Source organism: Lactuca virosa, chromosome 5 (genome assembly GCF_052849685.1).
Source record: "Lactuca virosa cultivar CGN04683 chromosome 5, Lactuca_virosa_CGN04683_v6, whole genome shotgun sequence".
Classification (NCBI taxonomy): Eukaryota; Viridiplantae; Streptophyta; class Magnoliopsida; order Asterales; family Asteraceae; genus Lactuca; species Lactuca virosa.
Genome location: NC_136430.1, coordinates 84,915,370 through 84,940,097, shown reverse-complemented (window position 1 = coordinate 84,940,097; position 24,728 = coordinate 84,915,370). Strand labels below are relative to the sequence as shown.

The following is a 24,728-nucleotide window of genomic DNA, read 5'->3' as shown; positions in this document are numbered from 1 at the left end:
ATAGGCTGCGGGTAGCGCATAGTCGTCAGAAGAGCTATGCTGATTGGTGTCGCTCGGATCTCGAGTTTGAAGTGGGAGATTTCGTTTTTCTGAAGGTATCGCCAGGGAAGGGTGTCATTAGGTTCTGGAATAGGGGCAAGCTAGGGCCCCAGTTTATTGGTCCGTTCAGGATTTCTGCATGGGTGGGCAAGGTAGCCTATCGATTGGATCTGTCGGTCGAGCTTAGTCAGATCCATAACACCTTCCACGTGTCTCAGCTTCGGAAGTGTGTCGCTGATGAGGCCGCGATCATTTCCTTGGATGATATCGATGTGTGCAAATAGCTACACCTAATTTTATATTTATAACCTAACTAACTTAACTAACTAAATTGCACCTAGGCAGTGTACCTAGTCAAATTATAGAATAGCTGGGTAAGTTGGGTGTCGATCTCAGGGAAAGGTTTTGACTAATTAACCTATCTACTATTAAATTAACCTAATTTTCTAGCAAGGATGGGGGTTTTATCTAATTTTTCAAGTTTAGATGAACTTAATTTTCTTAACACAAAATTCGATCAATTACTAAAAATACTCCTATTTAGTTTGAATTCACTTCTTCTTTTTGGTTAGCTAACAATTATGGATTATCAAAGTTGGTTATCTAATTTTATATTGTATTAGTAATTTAAGTCTAAATTTACCAATATTTAGCTTATTCATGTAAAACTATGCATGGTCACACACAATCAAACACATAATCAGTTATGGATTATGAATAGGCTATGTAAGATTTATTAGGCAAACATAATTATGGTCATAACTTATGCTCTCTAACACAGCTAAATTTAATTACTTCAATTACTTACTTAAGATTTTGTCGATCCTAGCTCTAGCAATTTAATGTTCACTAAATCACTGGGTGTCAAGTTCATGTAATTTAATTATCACTAAGCTACACAGAACATGAATTGAAGTAACTAAAGAATCAAATATTAGCATGCTAGGTATTAATAACCGAACACAAGCTCAATACCAAGTAATCAAATCCATAATAAATTAGCTAAACTATAAGTCAAAGTTTCATCTAGCTAAATAGGAGTTACTAAATTCAGCTACTCATACTCAAAATGAAACTAAAACAAATCAAAGTAATAGACATGATTAAAGTACCAAACGATTGAACTAATTATGAACTCTCTTATCCTTGGATGCTAATAGCTAATTCCAGAACTTTTCTTCTTCAAAAAAAATTGTCTCCAGGAACCCTCCAAGCAGTAAAAAGTCCCCCAAGTCGTAATGGACAAGGAAATATATAGTTTTCGATTTTTCAAAGTTCACGTCGTGAACCAACACCTCTCACGACGTGAATACGGGATATACGTGTTTGACAAGGACTCTTCCACCGGGTGCCTATCTTCTAGAATACTCCAACTCACGTCGTGAATCTAGACAACTCACGACGTGAATATAGCAGATTCGTGGGTTTCTTCTTTTTTTTTTCTTCTCCAAGTCTCCAAAGTTCCATGTTTTATCAATTTTAGTCCCTTTCTTCGAAAATGCTTCTATTTGGCTGCAAAATATAATTTAAGCTTATAAGTACCATTATTCTATGCAAATAACCAAATTATTAATAAAAATGTAAATAAATATTGCCTAATAATATGTATAAATATGACAATATCAAAATACCCCACACTTGTTCTTTGCTTGCCCTCAAGCAAATTTAACTATTTTTTAATTCAAAACTTCATCACCACATCACTTAGAAAAATCCAACTCAAATTCAGCCATTATGCCTAGACCTCAACGCATGCATTTGTGTCTAAAATTTTTCCTAAAGACCCCCCTCAATTCTAAATACTCACAATCCTCATAAACACGCACCCACTTCTTTTGAACAATGCTCATTTTATGCATCCCTCCGAATCCATCCGCAGAAAACTCTCTAACCTCAAGGTATTTTTGTAAAGCTACTCAAGCATACATAATCTAGAGAATTACAACTTTTAGATACCACACTATGGAGCTCTTGAATTCTTCACTTCTTTGATATTTGATATTCAATTTCTTTGAATTCACCACCTTTTTATGTGATTTTTGGTATCTTCAACTTTTATTCTTCAGAATTTTTGATCTTTGATCTTCAAACTTTATACTCTTATTGCTCCAAAAATTCTTCAACTTTTCTTGTAATTTCTCTCTCTTTTTTTTACATGTACTCACTTTTTTTTTTTTTTGCACTCAAAACCCTACATGCTTAAGCAGGGGCGCTTAACTTCAACCCTTATTGGTTAAAGATATTAGTTTTCCTAGATACATTTCAAGTACAGGCTGCTAAACATATTGCATCCCTCAAACTAAGCGAGGTTGTGTTTTTGTCCCATGATTTCACTAGAATAAAGGAGGCCACAAATGCACTATAACGTATATTGGCTCAACTAAAGATTTGAGCTCTCATCGGATCACCCCATGCAACACTAGCAACTTAAGTTTAAATTATCATTATTACTAGATCTAATTATTAGATTATTATTTCAAACCTAAATTTTTAAGTTTTCTAAATTTACTTATATTTACTTATATTTTCTAGCAATTTACTTTTTACTTTTTCGACCCCCTACCCCAAACTTATTACATACAATGCCCTCATTGTATGCATAGAATAAATTAAAAACAATAAAAGGGAGAGAAAGGAACAGACTCCCCTAGGATAGTAAAGGCGAGATCGAACTCCAGACGTGCGGATAAAATATGTATCTCGAATATGGACTTCTTCTAAATAGGAACTTGGATCTTGATCTTGTTAGATATGTAAAGCACCAATAACGAATCGAAACTTCAATCTTTAATAAAGGTGGTGCAAATCTCCAAAACGTGAAGAATAATATGGGAAAGCTTACGCCACATTATATAGTGGAGGAAACGAGCCAGAATAATCTTCAAAATAACTCCCAAGAGAATGGTGGTGAAGTGTGTAGAAAAGGTGAATGAAAAGGCTACATTTTTTGGATAATTTTCGACTCACGACGTGAGTCATAGTGTTCACGACGTGAAGTCGCTAAATCTGAATTCTGAATTCCTTCGTAACCCAACTCACGACGTGAGGAATAAGGACTTACGACATGAAAACTAGGCAAACAAAAACTTAAACAACCCATCCTTCTTGTAAATAAATGTACTCCAACCAATGTCTTAATGAATTAAGACCCTTCTAAATGCAGTATTTGACGACTCTTCTAACTCTACCCTTTCTCTCGACTCACCCCACACTTATTTCCAATTGTGGGTCTCGATTCTCGACACTAGACTCTAAACGACGCTTGCCTAGACGTATACGCTCTCATCTCGAATTTCCTTCCCGAGACTCCCTTAGCAAATCTGAAAATTCACAACCAAAAGGAAAATAAAAGTAACATAATATCGTAACAAGAGATTAACAAAACAAACAAGTTCAAAAACCACACAAACCAAATTAAACTAAAAACTAACTAATCAAAATAAAAACGATCAATCATCTTCTTCATCGTCATGAGCCCCACTCGTTCCCGCACCATCTCTTCCTTGACTTTGATACTCACTCCACCTAGGGAAAATTGGGTAATGATACCCCAAATGAGGAGGTTGCTCAACATGCAAGTGTTGCACCAAATTTTCCATCGTCCCACCAATCCAATTTACACTTAACGATAACTGATCAAAATATCCCGACATGTCTCCCCCAAAGTTGGGTCCTCCCATGGGCGCATTCTGGTGCACCGGTGGTTCTCTCTCACCTCTTCGTCTCACATTTCTCCTTCCTCTTGGCCTCGGTTGGGGTGCGGGTTGGTCATCTTGTTCGGTTTGTTGTTCATCATCCTCTTCACCATCGGAATGTACAATCCCCCAATGCGTCCCATAGTTCCTAACAACCCGCATCGTCTCCATATATCCCATAGTGAACGCGTTCCCCTCCATACAAGTCAAAGAGTGGGTGATGTCGGGAACGATCAAACCATAAGACCAGGCCAAACATGTGATAAAGTGGCCTCCACAAATAGGGCTCCCGGGGCGGGAACTCGCAACATAATCCGCCAAGTTGCGGGACAGAAAATAAGGAATGTTGCAACATACTCCAGGCTGTAAGATGCACCATAAAAAGAACAAGTTTTGCTTGGTAACCTTGTCCCCATGTTACCTATGGTTGATAGAAAAGGTGATGAACCGATATATAAGGCGGTGTATGGGGGATTTGATGCTGCTTTCTGGCGACACCCCGGAATTGAACACTCCGGATGCAATGTTACTCCAGAACTCGAGCCCCGATGCCCCATTCTCATATCCTCGGGTAGCCTCCCTCAAAAACATCACAAATTCTGGAGTCATGGCTTCTTGGATCTCATATAACCCCATTCTCCATGAAAAATCAACCAAGCTGCATTCACGGTATTCTCCCCCGAGACGAAAAACCAAAGCTTGCTGGAAAGTAGGATCTAGGACATTCTCATGGAATGTCACGGTCGAAATGAATTCCACACAAAGCTCCTTGTACACCCTTTCTTGAATGCCAAACAAATTGTGCCACCCCTTGCATGTAAAAGAAAATCCATTTCCCATAAATAACTTTGTGAGAAACTGGGACAGCTGATCAAAAATCCCAACCTCCCTCAATCTTGCCCAATTAATGGTAGGAGCAACATCAATCTCCCAGTTGTACAACCATCCTAGCCGGTTGTTGCATCGCGTCAAAATATCCCGGGACCCAGTTGTTGGAAAAAAGTAGAACGGGTGCAAACTAGCCACCCCGGTTGGAACCTCGCGTCTTGGACCCATTTCTGCAAAACAAAACAACAAACACCCACAAAACAAAAATCCAAGAAATTATGAGTAAACAGAAAACTGTTTTGATGGTGCCAGGATTCACATCATGAATTCTTTAGAATTCACGTCGTGAGTTTGTCGCGGCAGGTCAGAATCGGTCAACCTATGCACGAATCAGTCTAAAAATCTTCAATGGGGTTTATTCCTAAGTTAAATCTAATCACAATTCAGCAACATGCAAGTGCTATATCATGAATTTTAGGGCACATATAAACAATGTACTAATTACCAAACCCTAGCCCTAAATGCAACTATTAAAGCAAAATTAGCCATGAGAACTAAGAAATTTTTACCTTAAATCGTTGATTACGTAAGCAAAAAGAGAGTAGAAGTTGGATTTGGCCGAAATCGGGAAGATGGGGGGACCAGAAGACAGCCTCACTTCGTGGGGAATAAACAAAGTGGCTGGTCAAAGGAAAATGTTTCTCATTTGTGGTCCCGTGACATTTCAAAATTCACGTCGTGAATTAATGTGGGCTGAGAAATTGGGCCATTCAATTTAATAGTAAATGGGCTGGAGCATGTATTGGCCTAACAAACAGATGTCCGTAAGTTTTCTTTAACTCACATCGTGAATCTTTTAGGATTCACGTCGTGAATACTGTCTGGCACATAATTTATTAATAAATCTCATATTTCATTAACTATAATTCTTAAACTATTACCACTTAATTTTAGGGACCCCACACTAAGTGTTCTATTATGCATAAGATGTTGTAGATGATATGATCGATTTTCCTAAAAAAATAAAAATGCAAAAACTAAAAAGAAAAAGAAAAGAAAATCCAAACCAGACTCGGGTTGCCTCCTGAAAAGCGCTTCTTTTTGATGGAGTCGTGAGCCGGACTCCGTGCCTCCTATGTTGAGCTGTCAGAGGAGTCCATCACCACCTGGATTTTCTGCTCTTTCCATCGCCTCTTGTACACTTGAACTCGTCTAATGTACGCCTTCTTTGAATTCTCTTTTTTAGTTTTTTCTTCATCTACATCGAGCTTGCGTTTGATCCTTTTAGTCTCTAATTTTTCATCACTCTTATTAAGCTCCATAGGAATCTGTTCTTCCTTCACCATTGTACTTGTTTCCTTGGAAGTTACCTCGTCTTCATCGTCTTCACTTGATAATTCATGGCTTTCCTTACTTACCCAAGAAGTTGGATTTGTATAGGCAATGACTTCAACTAAAAACGGGACGGATGCTCTCAGTTTCGTTCTTTTAACTTGTTGAATTGTTTTGATTTCTTCCTCCATGAGCTTCTCTAATTCTTCAAGTTCATTATCTTCACCCATATTGAACACTTCACCTTGAACATTTCCTCCTTGAAATCCATCTTGTACTCCAAAAGCTTCCTCATCATCACCAACCCTCAAAGTAAGCTTGGATTCACGAACATCGACTAAAGCTCTAACAGTATTTAGTAAGGGGCGACCAAGAATGATTGGGACATTTACATCCTCCTTCATATCCATAACCACAAAGTCAACTAGGAAAATAAATTTCCCAATTTTAACAAGGATGTCTTCTATAATCCCCCTTGGGTGCGTCACTGAATGATTGGCCATTTGGATGGTCATCTTTGTAGACTTCATTTTCTGAATATTCAGATTTTGATAGAATGAATATGGCATCAAATTTATGCTAGCCCTAGAATCGGCTAAAGCATAAGTCTTCAAATTGTTTCCAAACTCACATGGAAGAGTGAGGCATCCAGGATCTCCCATATTCTTAGGTATTTCTCCCAATACAACTCTTGAACTTTGCTCACTAATAATAACCTTAGAATTCTTCTTCAACTGCTGACGAGTGTCTATAAGATCTTGAAGGAACTTTGCATATTCTGGAATTTTGGATAATGACTCAATAAAAGGAGTATTAATAGGAATACCCTTTACTTGCTTGATAAACTCCAGATGTTCCCTTTCCAGTGGACTGAGATTAGCTCGAGACGGGAATGGTAAAGGCGGATTATAAGCTGGAACAGTTACAGAAATTTTCTGTTCAGACTGATGCCACGACATGAGCATAATGGGCTCACGTCGTGAGTCTAGTGCTTCAGCATCATCATTGCTTTCGAGCTTCGACTTCTTTGGCTTTGGTCCGGATGGTTTTGGCTCCGCCTCTAGTGCTTCTAAGAACTCATAGATAGCCTCTTCTTTAGTATCTATCATCATTACATGGGAATGAGTCTTCTTTTCGGGAAATTAGGGGGATAATCTCTCATTCACCAAAGTAGTAAGTTGACCAAGTTGAGCTTCAAGGTTGTGGATGGAGGCTTGCTGATTCCTTAATGATGTTTGCTGGTCAATCATCATTTCTTGATGATTTTTCATCATAGTTTGATGCTCCTTTATCATTATTCTTTGATCCTTCAATGCTGTATCTGTATCATCATGTCTTTTCTCTGAAGCTTCCATGAAACGAACTAACATGGTCTCCAAATCAACTTTCTTCTCAGCTGGTGGTTGCTCCTTTTGGTAGAAACCCCGGCCAGTCTGTCTGTATTTCTCCTCCTTCTGCTTCTTGTACTCATCGTATGGCAGCCACCCCCTCTTTGGGTTTTTCCAATCTTCATCATACTTGTCCCCACTCGAGTAGCATACTTGAGCCTTCTTGTTCCCATACTCATCCAAATGGAAATCTCTAGTCAAGTGTGGACCATTGCATTTCTCACAACCAACTCTAATCGCATGAATTGATTGGTCCATTTGGGTCAACCTCCTGTCCATATTATTGAGCATTTCCATCATAGCAGCCATCTCTTCAGAATGTGCACCTCCACTGCCTTTTATTCCATCGTGTCTTGGGTTGTGGTACTCACGAGAATGCTTCACGAACTATTCAATCAACACCTTGATCTGATTAGGATTCTTCTTCGTGAGAGGGCCTTGCGAATGAAGGAGTTGCCTAGTCATGACATTGACCCCATCATAGAAAATAGACATCTCTTGTTGAATATTAAGGTCATGCTGAGGACAATTCCTTAACAATCCTTTGTAACGCTCCCATGCGTCATATAATGACTCCCCCGGTTGTTGCTCAAAGTTTGCTATTGCCTTCTTGAGTTTAGCTATCTTGGATAGTGGGCAAAATTGGTCTAGAAACTGCTCACGCATTTGAGCCCAAGTAGTGATTGTACCAGGTGGAAGTGCTTTCAACTAGTCTTTTGCGGCTCCCTTGAAAGTAATTGGTAGCATCCTTAGCAAGACAGTATCTCTATTGACATTTGGGACATTGAAATAGTCTGCAATGTCATTGACCTTATCTATATGTTTGAAAGCATCCTCATGATCCTTTCCATAAAATGGGATATCCTTTAGTATAGTAAGGATGTGTCCCTTCAACTCGAATGTGGCAGTGGCATGAATCGCGGGTTGTACTAATCCTGGACCAACATCTTCTCGAATACGCTTCTTGTAAGCTCCCACTGACATTTCTTCAATGTTCGCCATTTCGTTTCTTGGCTCGTCTTCGGGTTTGCTCGTATATAGTCCAAACTCGGTGTCGGATTCGTATTCATATTCGTTTGGGTTAGGTATTGGATCTAGGCTTTCAACCTTGCTCTTGTCCTTTGAAGATGAACTCGACTCTTCCGTTTTCTTTCCTGACTTCTTTGAGAATACTGACTTGAGTTCTTGTAAAGGTGTCTTATTTGGTGTTTGATCTTCTTTCACGTTCTTATCCTTCTTGTTATGAAGGGCAGACTCTGGATCTTCAAGTGGTGGCACCAAAGGTGTGTTAGAGCCTCTGGTCATGAACTCCTGCAAAATAAACAAAATAAAAACGTAAAACTGAACAAAAACTAAATAAAAACTTCCTACAGACTGGCCACCACGACGTGGTAAAGGTTACCACCTCGTGTTGTCGCAGAAAAACTAACAGAAAAGAGAAAAAAAAAACGAGAAAAACACTGAATTCACGTCGTGAGCTAAAGGATCACGTCGTGAATCTAGTACTGAAAAAAATCTAAGCTGAAAAAGTAACTTTTTGCAGGTTTAACCCCACAAAAAGGATCAATCAACCTAAAGCAAATAAATCAATGATCAAATAAGTTATTCCCCGGCAACGGCGCCAAAAACTTGATGCGTGCAAATAGCTACACCTAATTTTATATTTATAACCTAACTAACTTAACTAACTAAATTGCACCTAGGCAGTGTACCTAGTCAAATTATATAATAGTTGGGTAAGTTGGGTGTCGATCTCAGGGAACGGTTTTGACTAATTAACCTATCTACTATTTAATTAACCTAATTTTATAGCAAGGATGGGGGTTTTATCTAATTTTTCAAGTTTAGATAAACTTAATTTTCTTACCACAAAATTCGATCAATTACTAAAAATACTCCTATTTAGTTCGAATTCACTTCTTCTTTCTGGTTAGCTAACAATTATGGATTATCAAAGTTGGTTATCTAATTTTATATTGTATTAGTAATTTAAGTCTAAATTTACCAATATTTAACTTATTCATGTAAAACTATGCATGGTCACGCACAATCAAACATAGAATCAGTTATGGATTATGAATAGGCTATGTAAGATTTGTTAGGCAAACATAATTATGGTCATAACTTATGCTCTCTAACACAGCTAAATTTAATTACTTCAATTACTTACCTAAGATTTTGTCAATCCTAGCTCTAGCAATTTAATGTTCACTAAATCACTGGGTGTCAAGTTCATGTAATTTAATTATCACTAAGCTACACAAAATATGAATTCAAGTAACTAAAGAATCAAATATTAGCATGCTAGGTATTAATAATCGAACACAAGCTCAATACCAAGTAATCAAATCCATAATAAATGAGCTAAACCATAAGTCAAAGTTTCATCTAGCTAAATAGGAGTTACTAAATTCAGCTACACATACTCAAAATCAAACTAAAACAAATCAAAGTAATAGACATGATTAAAGTACCAAACGATTGAACTAATTATGAACTCTCTTCTCCTTGGATGCTAATAGCTAATTCCAGAACTTTTCTTCTTCTCAAAATTGTCTCCAGGAACCCTCCAAGCAGTAAAAAGTCCCCCAAGTCGTAATGGACAAGGAAATATATAGTTTTTGATTTTTCAAAGTTCACGTTGTGAACCAACACCTCTCACGACGTGAATACGGGATATACGTGTTTGACAAGGACTCTTCCACCGGGTGCCTATCTTCTAGAATACTCCAACTCACATCGTGAATCTAAACAACTCACGACGTGAATATAGTAGATTCGTGGGGTTCTTCTTTTTTTTCTTCTCCAAGTCTCCAAAGTTCCATGTTTTATCAATTTTAGTCCCTTTCTTGGAAAGTGCTTCTATTTGGCTGCAAAATATAATTTAAGCTTATAAGTACCATTATTCTATGCAAATAACCAAATTATTAATAAAAATGTAAATAAATATTGCCTAATAATATGTACAAATATGACAATATCAATATTCAGGTTGATGAGAGACTGAATTACATGGAGAAACTAATAGCGATTTAAGAACGGAAAACGAAAGCCCTACGGAACAAGGAAGTGAGGCTAGTTAAGGTGCAATGGCAACAACAAAGAGGCTCCGAATGGACCTGGGAACCGGAGGATGAGATGAGGGAGCATTATCCGGACCTTTTCGCATCAGCAGACTTCGAGGACGAAGTCTCGTTCAAGTGGGGGAGATTTGTAACGCTTGGTCCAAGTATGAATTAATTCTAATTAGTTTTAAATATTGGAAGGAACTCGATGAGTTGTGAGGCTCCAACTCAACGAGTAGAAAGCTATCCAGCCGCGTAGATTGGAGGACCTACTCGACGATTTGGGGAGTCCCAACTCGACGAGTTGATGCTGGGGATGCAAACCCTAGAATCACCTTCCTCCTTGTTCATTGAGTTTTGTGAGCGTTTGAGTGATTGTTGAGATCTTTGAAGGAGGTTTTGAAGAGAGAAGTATCAAGCTTGGAAGAGAGATCTTGGATCCAGAAACTCTACATCAAAGGCTGCATCTTGGAGGTATAAAGTCATAACCTTGACATGTAGGTTATTAGATCTCATCTTTTGTAGTTTAGGGCTTAGTTTTGGGACTTTGGCTTGGATGTCCAAAGAAAAGAGATTTCCAAAGGTTGAGGGTGTAGATTTGGCTTCTATAAGACCTCCAGAGGATTAAAGTTGCAAACTTTAATAGCTTCTATGTCCCATTCATCCAATATGCCCACTATGAAGCCTAAAATGGACATTGGAGAGTGTTTTAAGCATGCATGGACGTAAAGTTAGAAACTTTACGTGATTTGTCCACCTTTGGACATCAGATCTGTGTTTTGGGATAATGGGATGAGAGTTTAAGGGGTTAATGAGTCAAGACCTTCCTTAAAGGAACTAGGGTTTGGGTTTAGAGCGTATTAGATGATCCTTGGGGTAAAGTTGGAAACTTTACCCTTCCAGACATCTCCATGAAGGGGGATCTGAAGTTTGGAACCTTTGGATTCGAGAAAAAGGGCTTAATGCATTAAGTGAGTCGACAGACTGAAGAACTCGATGAGTTCACAAGGGAACTCGGCGATTTGGGTTGGAGTTACCTCGATTCTGTTGGAAAACAGAGGAACTCGACGAGTTATAAGATAACTTGCCAAGTTGGATCGCAACAGTGCGATTTTGGCTTTGGGATGGACTCGACGAGTTACAGGGATAACTCGACGAGTTAGGTCAACTCGGAGCGTTGACTTTGACCTTGACCAGGGTTGACTTTTAAGGGGTTTGAAGGGTTGAGTTGTATGTAAGGAATTGTTTATGATTAGGGAGATGGCAGAGCTGATACTCGGAGTTTGGACCTACTCAGCTACAATTCGCATTTGAGGTAAGTCTCCTCACCATACGAATGGTCGAAGGCACCAAGGCTGGCCCATTCAGTTAGTTGTGATTATTATTGTGGAATCATTATGGATATGCCTAGTATGTATGTATGTTTATGTTTTAGTACCTCATTGGTTAGATATGCGAAGACCCCGGGGGAGCCCGTGGCAGCTGGATATCAGACCATGTGGGGGAGCCCTTGACATTCCAGTTAAAGACAATGTGGGGGAGCCCATGACACATAGGTATAAGACCTTGGGGGAGCCCACAACATCATGGAGTAAGACCCTAGAGAGAGTCCACGACATCCATATATGTTTGTATGCATGACTTATGTAGTATATATGTGGTTTATATGGTTATGTGATTATGTGGTTTATGTGGGGTATGTTTGGGGAACTCACTAAGCATTAGCATACAGTTTGTTGGTTGTTTCAGGTACTTCAGAACCTAAGGGCAAGGGCCCGGCATAATGGCACAGCGTGCACTCTCCGACATTTTAGTTTGGACACTTTGATGTTTTGAATAATTTATCTGATGTCATGGATTTTTGAAAAAAAATGTGATTGGAATGCTTTATTTATGAAAATGATTTCATACTAAAAAAGAAATTATTGGAATTTTGGCTGTTACAGCTCCTCCCATGGTCTTTACATAAATCCGCATATGGATCAAGTAGCAAACCATCACATACTCTAAGATTAACATAAAATATCATTTAATGGGCCGACCTTGGTGCCTTCGACCCATGAGTGCAGTGAGAAGACTCACCTCAATCTGTTGAATACGATAGCTACATGAATACTATCCCAAATCTCTAACTGTATAAATATACCAATTAACATAATTAGATTTATGATAAAATTCAACTAAGGGCCCAACATCATAATATTTGGCCCACTAATCAAGCCCAAAAGTCTATCCTACCATAATGGGCCCAAGATCATGTCCAAATTATAATGGGCCATATGGCCCAATCAACTCACCAAAAACCTAATGCAATTCCCAAGGCCCAACACCATCCTAACGGTCCAGACCCAAGGCTAGGAGTAGTCCAAATGGTCTGCAAAGTCCATCGAGGCCCAACTATCACAGCTGAGCGTACGCCCAATGTTTAACAGAAGTACGCTAAGCGTACTGGGTTCTTTGGCTGTACGCGCACCGTACAGGTTAGTATGCCCAACGTACAAACAAAATAAGCACATTATCCAATAAGTGCTTAATGCGTGAAGTCCTTACATTCCAAACTCAGTTTTAGGTCATTAGAAGAGTCCTAAGGCATAAAGTTGGCAACTTTATGCCTTTGCATGCCCCATAAGCTCCCAACAACCCTTTCCAATCCATTAAGACCTTTCCAAGGGTCTTAATTCATGCATGGAGGCAAAATAACCAACAAGTCTGCATTTTTATGACATGGATGAGCTAAAGGACCTCAAATCTACCCTCCCTAATCCCTGGAGTTGCTCGAATTCCCAAGAAATGATTCATGAACTCAAAAGGGAACTACATAGAAAACCCTAGCTCTATAAATGACAATGATAACCAAGGAGGAAGCTTTTTACCTCCAAAAGCTTCCTAAGCTGCTTTAAATGCAAGATCCAGAAGCCTTTCCCTTATTCAAGCTTGCTTCCACTTCTTCCCTTTAGCTAACACACTAAGAATAAGATATTTGAGGCATTCACAAGCTCAAGAAACACACACTAATGATTTTAGGGTTTTAGGGACAATTGAGAGTGATGGAGGCTGGCTAGGGTGATGTCCAAATGACTTAAGGGTGCTTAAATAGGTCACAAGTACGAAAATTAGGGTTTAGCCATCAATCACGTACGCCCTGTGTACCTTCACGTACGCCCCGCGTATGCGATTCTCCTTCGCGATCCTTCCTCCACAGTACGCTAAGCGTACACTTAAGTATGCCCAACGTACAAAAAGGGACCATTTTTGCAAAATAAATTGATTTAAAGGAAGGAAAGGTGATAACCTGGATTGGAGTGTTACACCTCGATAGCTAATGGATACGTCTCGATCTTTCCCGTTCCCATGAAAGGTTTTGAGATTTTTTCCCTGTAATATTTGATTTCCGATTCTTCTACTTCTTGATTGCTTGCAATTCTTCCTCTGAATCTTACTGATTTATGATTCTTCACATGGATTTTCCATTTGATTTATTCACTGATTTTCGATTCTTTGATTTTCGATTATCCTTCCCGTTGATTTCCGATTTCACTAGTATACCCACTGTGCTCTCATTCTTCTTTAATTTTAAATACCCCTCATTCAAGTTGATTTTGTAATTTAGAATCCGACTTAAATAATGATAGATTGTTCTTGATTTTCCATTTGTTCTTGATACTTGGTTGTTCTAAATTTGTCTTTGATGAAAAGGGTTAAGCTGGCATTCTGTCAGAATTTTCATGAAAATGGTTAAGTTAGGATTTTTTTTTTCATATCAGAATGCAAACACATGTTCATTCTATGAGAATATAAATATTACATAAAACATATGTTGTTAGTAATTCTGACAGAATACATTTATACATGCTTTAGAATGTTTATGCATATAGAAGAAAGGACTATGATTTAAGTGCATTTTGTAATGTATTCTGTTAGAATTTATTTATATTAATGCATTCTGCTAGAATGTCTTTGAGAATGTTTATTAACATGTATATTTGTTTGACTGTTAATACTAATGAGTAATGTATCTTATTCTTTCAAAATTGCATGGAGAAGGAATTCAGTATTCATCATACAAGAGAAATATTTGGAATCGAGTTCAACAACAAGTATATATGCGAAGGTCAAGTTGATTATATGGACCATTGAAGAGGATCAAGTGTATTTGTTCAACAATTGTATATTCAAGAATGCTATTTTTTAAAATTTTATTCATTTTTGATGATATTCTGTTAGAATATGTATAACTATATTAAAATGTATAAGGATATTAGTGTGTAAGAACATGTATGAATTTGTATTTAATTTCGGATGTGTATTAAGAAAAAAAATCATAGACCGAAGTTGGATGTATATGAATAATATCTTATTCTTAAATCAGGTCAATTATCAAATATATCTGCATTGGAAATATATTCTGCTAGAATAAAATCGAAAATATATTTACTAGTTTATGGTTGGCATTCTGTCATTCTGACACAATAAAATCGAATTTTTAAATTTTAAATAACTTAAAATATTCAGATTTTTAAAAACAAAGGAATTAATTATCCCTTAAAATCTGAAAACTTCCTTTTTTAATATAGGTAAATTGACCAAAATACCCTTATGCTGAAAATTGTGTGATTATATGGTGAATGTTAGCCTATTGTAATATCATAGACTCTCAGATCATGACATTTGATTCTATTCCATCCGGTGGTCTAGATCTGTGCATTTTGGCACACAATAGTTAGTAAAACATAGTAACCTAAGCCATATATATATATATATATATATATATATATATATATATATATATATATATATATATATATATATATATATATATATATATATATATATATATATATATATATAGGGTGAGGATCAAATATGAATCACAAATATTGTATGAATGTATAACCAAATTGTAACCATTAGATTAGAAAAAATTAAGGGTTTTGATCTTAGGGTACATGATATTATCATGTACTAGCATTAACTATATAATTTGGCTTAATTAATTATTGGAACAAATATAACATTTTACTAAGAGAGAGAAATTTATATTATCTATACTTTAGGCAACTAATTCAAGTTGATTAATAAAAATTAAATGAAATCTTAGATTTTATTCAACATATTAAAATTAAATAATATTTTTTAGGAATACAGTTTTCATTCTGCACGTTCAATTTTTTTTCGAGGTTCATTCAAGATTTCTTTTTAGAATCAACATTCTTAAAGAATATGAATGCATATGTTGAAGAATAACCATGTGTATAAAAAAAAATTACAGATTACAAATGTAAGAATATAGAACTCGATACTGGTATATCATTTCATAAATCATGAGCATTCTTAAAATATAAAATTGAATTGCATACATTCTCAAAATATGATTCAAGTACATTCTGTAAGAATTAAAAAGAAACTGATGCTTAGAATATTATTGAAAGAATAAAATACATTCTTGAAAAGGAATACGAAACATTCTTGAAAGGAATGTGATATATTGTTGAAGATTAAATTGCATTATGAAAGAATACAAATTATAAAAGGATAAGCATTCTGACAGAATATAAGCAAAATTTGGTGATGAATACGGTTTGTGTTTTGACAATGTTGTTGGCTTGTCTATTGTTTCTTTGTCTAAGCAAGAGGGTGTTGATGGTTATATCTCCAATTAATATCAATTACCACATGCATCACCATCCTCTCATGCCATCTACTTGCATAAAAACACCGTTATCAATACTTCATCATTGCAAACAACTACCATCAACCATTGTTAATTCTTTAAGAATCATAATTCGTTCTTTAAGAATCGAAAGAGATTTCTTTTGTTTAATGATTTTTTTTTAATTCTCACATCAATCTACAAAAATATCGAACATCAATTTATATCTTTTTTTCTTTCATACTTACAATAATTTGAAACAAAAATAGTAATGACAATTGCTTTGAAACAAAAATAAGAAAATTCTCCAAGAATGTTTAGAAATAAACCTTTTTTATTGCTCATCAATAGTCATAATACTCGGTTATTTATCATAAAATTCTACAAAAATGTTAACAAATTAACCTTCTTTTATCCCTATCAGAGTTAATTCTTTAATAATTTTGATTCCTTAAAAACATGTTGTTTAAATTGTAACAAACATGTAATTACATTCATTAGTTACATATTTTGTCCACTCTTTTCTATTTGGGATAATTTGTTGAAAATGATACTGAGAATATCAAAGCTTCTAAAAAAGAAATGTAGACATAATATGAAATTCCATGAACATACATTTCAAACCATTAAAGAATATACACTTTGACTTTTAAAGTCATTCACGTTATCCTTAAAAATTGGAAATCAATAACATATTTGTTGTGGATTAGAGTTTAGCCGTACATTTTTTTTAAATTTATCTTATAATTCGTATGAGGTGTTAGATTAACCCTTAGAGGGGGTAAGGCTCAAAGAACGAAAAGGAAACAAGACAAGCTGAAACAATTTTCTGATGTCCTTTTTTATTCATGAACTCCCAGTTTTAATAACAGAGACAAGTAATGCAAGAGAATTCAACGGAAGCATGATAGCTAATAGAAACATGGGATGCAATCTATTCCTAAATGCATGCATGAAATAAGGGAAGTGGTGGACTTCTTCAATCTTCAAAACATGTTGGGCTCTTGGTGATCCTTTTAGGTCTTTGGTAGCTTACTGGATTAGCTGCAGTGGGCTGAGACATTGGGCTCATAACATCACCCCCATCCTGAGAAGCAACATTGTCCTCAATGTTGGTGAAAAATGGGAATTGTTTATGGTTTTTCGTGTAGCTTTCCCATGTTGCATCTTCCATTGGTTTGTTTTCCCATTTGATGAGTATTTCTTTGTTTCCCTTGTGGTCGGTTCTGGTTTGTAAGATTGCCTCTGGAAGTGTATCAACTTTGTCCATTTATTCAAACTCGTAAGGGTTTTCCTGTGATGAAGGATTGGTGGAACCATACGCTTGCTTGAGCAGTGATACATGGACAAGGTGAATGCGTGAGGTTGCTGGTAGAGCCAATTTATAGGCGACTTTTCCTATTCTCTCAGTGATCTTGTATGGCCCATAGAATCGACGTGCTAGCTTATTTGTCTTTTGGCCCCTTACAGATTTCTGCCTATAGTCCTGGAGACGTATGTAAACAAGGTCGTCCACTTCGAATTCCTTGTCTGTCCGCTTCTTGTTTGCTTGCTTTACCATTCGATCTTGTGCCTTGGTGATCGCTTCTTTAAGATCGCTTATGATTCGTTGGTGTTCTAGTAATGATGAATCTATTGAGGCTGTTTTGTATTCTCGTGGAATGTAATCGTGAATTAAGATTAGGTCTCTCCCGTAGACTGCTTTGAATGGAGACATTTTGATGGCCGTGTGGTAAGAAGGATTGTAGGAGAGAATTTAGCCAAATAGATGTATTTCTGCCAGGCTGTCGGTTCGTTGAACACAAAAACACGTAGGTATGACTCAAGGCAATGGTTTACCACTTTTGTTTGGACTTCCGTCTGTGGGTGGTAGGCACTAGAATGGTTGAGTTTTGTTCTGAGCTATTTGAAAAGTTCTTTCCAGAATCTGCTTAAGAATAATGGGTCTCTATCAGAAATGATGGTTTTAGGTAAACCATGTAAGCGATAGATTTCCTTCATGAATATGGAAGCTAGTTGGATGGTGGTGTATTGTGTGGGAAATGGAACAAAGTGTGCGAACTTGGACAACCTATCCACTACAACCCATATAACTGTCTTTCCTTTGGAATTGGGGATGTAAGTGACAAAGCCGATCAATATTTCTTCCCAAGTTGATTATGGTATTGGCAGTGGTTGGATTAAGCCAAATGGTTTATGCGTGGGGGTTTTGGTGGCTTGAAACACTTGGCAATTTCTTATGAACTCCGAGACATCTTTTCATAATTTGATCCAAGAAAATGCAGTTGATATGCGTTTGGTTGTGGCTGTGATACCCGAGTGTCCCCCCCAACGATGATGTGTGGAATTATTCGAGGAGGTTGTTGTGAAGGTTCTGAATTGGAGGGAACATGATGCGGTTGTGGTGATAGACTAAGCCGTCACGGATGGAGTGTTGTGTAAATGCTGCTGGGTCCTCGATAACCTGATCAACCAGTTGTGTACCCGCCTCATTGTGTTTGAAGTACTTCCTGATTTCGTCTAGCCATGTAGCTGTGGGATGTGAGATGACATGTATCGAGTGTAGTTCTACCCGGCTGAGGGCATGTGCGACCAAATTTTCTTTCTCGGGTTTATAATGGATCTCAAAATCATATCCCATTAGTTTTGTTACCCATTTGTGTTGTTTGAGTGTATGAATTGTTTGTGTGAGAAGATGTTTGAGGCTGTGGTGGTCTGTGTAGATTCGAAATGTCTTCCCAGTAAGTATTGCCTCCATTTTTTATTGCTTCTGTAATTGCGTACATCTCTTTAGTGGACTTGGATTGGTCCTGCACGGCAGTACATAGTTTCTTGCTGAAGAAGGATATGGGTCTGTTGTTTTGAGAAAGCACCGCACCAATGGCCATTCCGGATGCATCTGTCGTGACATCAAATTGTGATTCGAAGTCTGGTAGGGATAACATGATTAGGTCTTGCATTGCTGACTTGATTTGTTGAAAGGCTTCCTGTGTTGACGTGGACCACTCAAAGGTTTTGAGTTTGAGGATGTTAGTCAAGGGTGCATCGATTTTGGCATAGAAGGGGACAAAACGACGGTAGTATCCTGTTAATTTCAGGTAGGCACGAAGGGTGGTAAAAGAAGTGGGTTGCGGCCACTGTTGAATGGATTGTATTTTATCAGGTTCTGGGGCTACTCCATTTGCTGAGATTTTGTGCCCCAAAAACGAGATTTCGTGCATGGCAAACATGCATTTGGACGACTTTGCATGAAAATGGTGTTCTCTTAATTTTTCAAAGACTACCTGTAGGTGTTTGTAATGGTTGTCCATGGAAGAGCTGTAGATTAGGATGTCATCAAAAAAAACTAGGACGAACCGTCGGAGAGCTGGTTGAAATAAATCACTCATTGCTGATTGAAATGTCGATGGAGCGTTGGTGAGGCCGAACGACATTATGGTGAACTCGTAGTGGTCATCTATCGTACGAAACATAGTTTTATGTATATCCTTCTCTGCTACCCAGATTTGGTGGTAGCCTGAACGCAAGTCTATCTTAGAGAAGACTGTTGCTCCATGCAACTCATCGAGTAGTTCGTCGATTGTGGGTATCGAAAAGCGGTCTCATACCGTTACTGCATTAAGTGCTCTGTAATCTATAGAAAATCGCCATGATCCGTCTTTTTTCTTGACTAATAGGACGGGTGATGAGAAGGGACTTTGACTGGGGCGTATGACACCATTTTGGAGCATTTCTGTGATTAGACCTGTCATTATTTTTTTTTGGTACTGTGGGTAATGGTAAGGTTTTACATTAACTGTGGTGTTGGGTTTGTTAAGGGAATGGTGTGGTCGTGGGGTCTCGGTGGTGGTAGTGAGTTGGGTTCAAGGAAGATATCTGTAAATCGTTGGAGTAGGGAGTTTATGATCGGGTTGCAGTGGTTGTTCTTGAGTGGTTTCGTGGTTGGTTCAAGTGATGTGTGACTGTAATTAAGTGTGTGTAACGAAACATGAAGGGTTTTGAGCATTCTAACACTCCTAAGGTGTACATGCAACCCTAAATGCTTTGGATCTATGTTTTCTCTAATATACATGCAAACTTTTAATATTCCAAAGCATCATCCTAACTAGCATAGAATGGTGTATCTCTAATATAAAATTCTAGTTAGATGACATACCTTTTGTTATAGCTTGCTATCCTTGATGTATTTGTCGTTTAAGAATTTAGCACCAAAAGTGTGAATGCCTCAAATGGAATCACAACACACCTAGGACAAAGGATAACTTGAGAGAGAATGGCTTGCTCTAGAAATCGGCTCTATGAATCTTCCAAAGATCACTAGTCCATTTCACCAACCAAGGGGTTTCTTATATAGTGTGGAAAACTAGGGTTACACCATTTAAACCCTATTGACTTTCCATATCCCTCATGATCCATTGGTTAAAACCTCCATGGAGTATCCATGGGTCCCCACATGGGTTTATGTAAGGGTCAAAATGTTGTAATTAGTCGAAGTGTATTTTTCACTCTTTGAATGTTTTGTAATCTATTTTACTAAGGCGCTTTTATTCGAAGCTTAAGTGTCTATGCCTTAGTATATTTTTTGTACGCTTTCTGTTCCCTATAAATAGGGATATTTACTAGAGTTAGATAAGAGTTTTTACAGACCTGTCTTTGTACTCTGTAAACATTCGAAAGCGTAATAGAGCTCAAACAAGATCATATTTACATTCGTTGTTCAATCTCACATTCTTACTTCATTTTTTACTCTGATTCATTTTATACTCGATTCATTGTTTCATCAATTGGTATCAGATCAGGAATCACATCTGTGATCTGATTTTCACCTATTCAAAAAGTTTTTGAATCAACTTTTAGGTTCAAAAGATTCCACACTTTTTGATAGTGGAAAAAAAAATTTGTCTAGATTTTAGTTTGTGATTCGATTCGGCATTTGAATTGTTGAATCGAGTGTTCTTCTTGTAATTCCGATTTGATTCAACTAGTTTGTTTTCAAATTTCCAAATTTTCTTTAAAATTTTCAAAATCATCTTCCGTACAACAATAGTGAGCTTCAATCTCAATTCGATGACCTCGTTTTCTCATATGTTAGGATCATCGACCAAAATTCCAATGCTAATCCCTAAATATTATGATCAATGGGCTGATCGTATGCAGGATTATCTGAATGGTCTTGATGAAGAATTATGGTCATGTATCACTGGAAATGTCAATGTTCCAGTGAATGTTCAAGCAATTGGATCATCTTCTGCAAGTTCTGGTGTTGAAAATCAAACTGATCGTTTGAAGAAACTGGAGAAGAGATGTATGAGGGAATTGCGAGGAGCTTTACCTCCAGTTGTGTACAATCACGTAAGGAGTTGTACAACTGCTAAAGAGATCTGGAACAATCTGAAAGATAAGTTTCAAGGAAGTGAGAAGACGAAAATCAATTCAGTCAAACAATGTTTGGTCGAGCTGAAAGATTTCAGACAAAAAGAAGGTGAAACAATTGAAGTCTAATATGATCGTCTGAACGAGTTAATATATCGTTGCAATCGCTATGGAATTACCAGGACTTCAATGGAATTCAATCTCATCTTTGTGATGGGTCTTCGAAAAGAATGATGATTTATACGAAGATGCACCTTTGGACTTTGATCCAGAATATCCGCCAATGGAAAAGTGGACAAGAGATCATCCGAAGGATCAAGTAATTGGGAAACTACAAGAGGGTGTTTTAACATGAGCTCAAATTCATGCAAAGAATGAGGTATTGAATACTCATCAAGAATTTTGCATGTTCAATGTTTTCATCTCTAAAATTGAACCAAAAACAGTTAAGGTTGCAATGGAACACTCAGATTGGGTTGTTGCGATGCAATCTGAATTGTCTGAATTTTAACGAAACAAGGTTTGGAGATTAATTCCTAAACCTGAAAATGTTTCGATTGTCGGGTTAAAATGGATTTTTAAAAACAAAACCGACCAAGATGGAAATATCGTTCGACTATGAAGAAACTTTTGCCCCTATTGCAAGACTCGAGGCTGTTCGTATATTTCTGGCTTATGCAGCTCACAAAGACTTTGATGTTTATCAAATGGACGTGAAGTGTGCATTTTTAAATGGAGAACTTGAAGAAACAGTTTATGTGGAACAACCCCCAGGTTTTATTAATGAAGAACATCCTGATCATGTTTATATTTTAGATAAGGCAGTTTATGGTTTAAAACAAGCACCACGAGCATGGTATGCAACTCTTACTTCATTTTTAAAGCAATCTAAATTTAAACAAGGATCTGTTGACCCCACATTATTTCGAAAGAAAGTTGGGAATCATCTAATGTTTGTTCAAATTTATGTTGATGATATTATTTTTGGCTCAACTGACCCTGCTTTGTTTAGAGAATTCGAAGATCTGATGAAAAGTAAGTTCGAAATGAGCATGATGGGAAAAATCAATAATTTTCTTGGACTGAATATTCGTCAAAGCGGAGAAGGAATTTTTATTAATCAAGAAAAATATACGAAGAATCTTCTAGAGAAGTTTGGATTGACGAATAGCACAAAGTTAAGAGTTCCTATGGCAACTGGCATAAAGTTGACACCTTCGTTAGATAAACATGCAGTTGACCTAACTCTTTACAGGAGCATGATTGGTTCATTACTTTATCTTACAGCAAGTAGACCTGATATCATGTTCTCTGTGTGTAATTGTGCTAGGTATCAGTCAAATCCACGAGAACCACATCTCACTGTTGTGAAGAATATCTTTCGTTATCTTAAAGGAACAATTTCGTTAGGATTGTGGTATCCTTCGAAAACTGGGTTCTTTGTACAAGCTTATTCGGATGCCGACTTGGGTGGTTGTAATCTTGATAGAAAAAGCACAAGTGGAGGATGTCAATTTCTCGATGGCAAATTGGTGAGCTGGCAGTCGAAAAAGCAAACATGTGTATCAATTTCAACAACTGAAGCAGAATATGTGGCTGCTGCTTGCACATCACAAATTATATGGATCCAAAGTCAATTGCGTGATTATGCAATTAATATGAAAAAGATTCCATTATATTGTGATTCTCAAAGTGCAATAAGAATTTGTCATAATCCTGTGCAACATTCGAAGACTAAACATATAGCTCTTCGTTATCATTTCATCAAGGATCACGTGGAGGATGGAAATACTGAAGTACATTTCGTGAAAACAACTGATCAGTTAGCTGATATTTTCACGAAACCTTTAGATGAAAAATCATTTGTAAAAATTTTAGAAGGACTTGGAATGATCGATGAAAATTTTGTTCCATGCGAAAAAGGAGAATGATGGTTGACCTGGAATGATTCAGAGGCACTGAATAAAAGACAAAGCAAAGTCATTCAGCGTTCAGAGGTTACAGTTCATAGTCAACGCTTCGACCCCTTCGAATTCGTAGATTTATCACTTTTCAAGGGTTGATAAAATTTCATGTTTTTGCAACAAGTACATTTCGTTTGTAATTTAATTTTTTGAAAAATTAAAAAAATCCAAAAAGATTTTCGTTTGTTTTGTCATTTAATTTTTTGAAAAATTAAAAATCCAAAAAGATTTTCGTTTGTTTTGTCATTTAACTTTCGAATAATTAAAACTCCAAAAAGATTTTCCTTTGTTTTGTCATTTTATTTTCGAAAATTTCAAAATTCTGTCTTCATTTTCGAAAAATCAAAAACATCAAAAAGATTTTCTCTTTATTTCGTTCTTTATTTTCGAAAAATCAAAACAACAAAAATATTTTGTTTCTTTTTTCTTTTTAGTACTTTTTTGCAGATATTCATGATGATACAAAGTGGATAATTCTTGTAGTACTAGGGTCAGGTAAATCTATCTTACGAATCTTGAAATTTTTGAATATTTTGAACTAGTTAAGTTGTCCCTAGAAGCATGCTGCAGCATGTTGTCCAAAGCCTCCAATGACTCAATGTGTGTGTACAAAAGCCTTAATGAAATATTTCATATGAAAATTTCTTCCCAATCAGACTTGTATTCACATTAGTCTCCTGAGGTACCTGACTCTTCTCACAATGAGTTAAGAGTTTACTGTTTTGTCCAAATATTACAGAGGTACATTTCGTGTCTTTCATCCATCTTTTTCATCTAAAAAGTTCTTACACGATCACACACGAAGACATATGTCCGAGAGGTCTCTGATCACACCAATCGAGACTTAGACATATCAAAAATTTGTGTTCATGATCTGACATCATGAGACCGTGATGAAAGTGAAACCCAATTTTCTAAACTTTTAAGGAATTAACGGGGAACTATGTTCCAGATTTTCACGAAACCTTTGTTTCAGTACCCAAATTCGAAACTCCAAATCATATTCATTTCGTATGAGTGGTCTTGATCAAACATTCGAAGCCCATAATGTTTGTACCCAATAAGATCCAGCACAAATTTTTCATGAATATGATTTCCGTGTGCGTTTCATTTGAAATCCAAAGTCACTTAAAATTTTTCAAAGCAAACTTGTCACTGATTACACTGGTCAAACAAGTAATTTCTGTTACAATTTATCACCTTATGTTTAGGATGATATGTAACAAAACTTTTATAGCTACCCATGAAACCTTATAAAAGAAGCCCTTCGATACTTCTCTTCAAGTATTTGATTGTATTTCACGGGAACATACACAAGCTGTTGATCATCTCTCTTGGTGATTAACGAAGCAATCTTTGCCCGGGGTTTTATCTTCCTTCGTGTCAAATTGATA

General features: G+C 36.8%; 2 protein-coding genes and 1 non-coding gene across 3 annotated transcripts; 1 reads left to right on the top strand and 2 right to left on the bottom strand.

Annotated features, from left to right (window-relative positions):
- The first annotated feature begins 7,793 nt into the window (after positions 1–7,793).
- LOC145118294 (small nucleolar RNA R71) lies at positions 7,794–7,900 on the top strand. The gene has a single exon (XR_013713252.1). It is a non-coding gene; the product is annotated as a small nucleolar RNA R71 (small nucleolar RNA).
- A 9,367-nt stretch (positions 7,901–17,267) lies between these two features.
- Positions 17,268–17,714, bottom strand: LOC145111435 (uncharacterized). Its single transcript, XM_079047710.1, has one exon. It carries the CDS (start codon positions 17,712–17,714, stop codon positions 17,268–17,270), a length of 447 nt encoding a protein of 148 aa, XP_078903836.1.
- Positions 17,715–18,344: 630 nt separating this feature from the next.
- On the bottom strand, positions 18,345–18,755 carry LOC145111434 (uncharacterized). The gene has a single exon (XM_079047709.1). It carries the CDS (start codon positions 18,753–18,755, stop codon positions 18,345–18,347), a length of 411 nt encoding a protein of 136 aa, XP_078903835.1.
- Between the last annotated feature and the right edge of the window lie 5,973 nt (positions 18,756–24,728).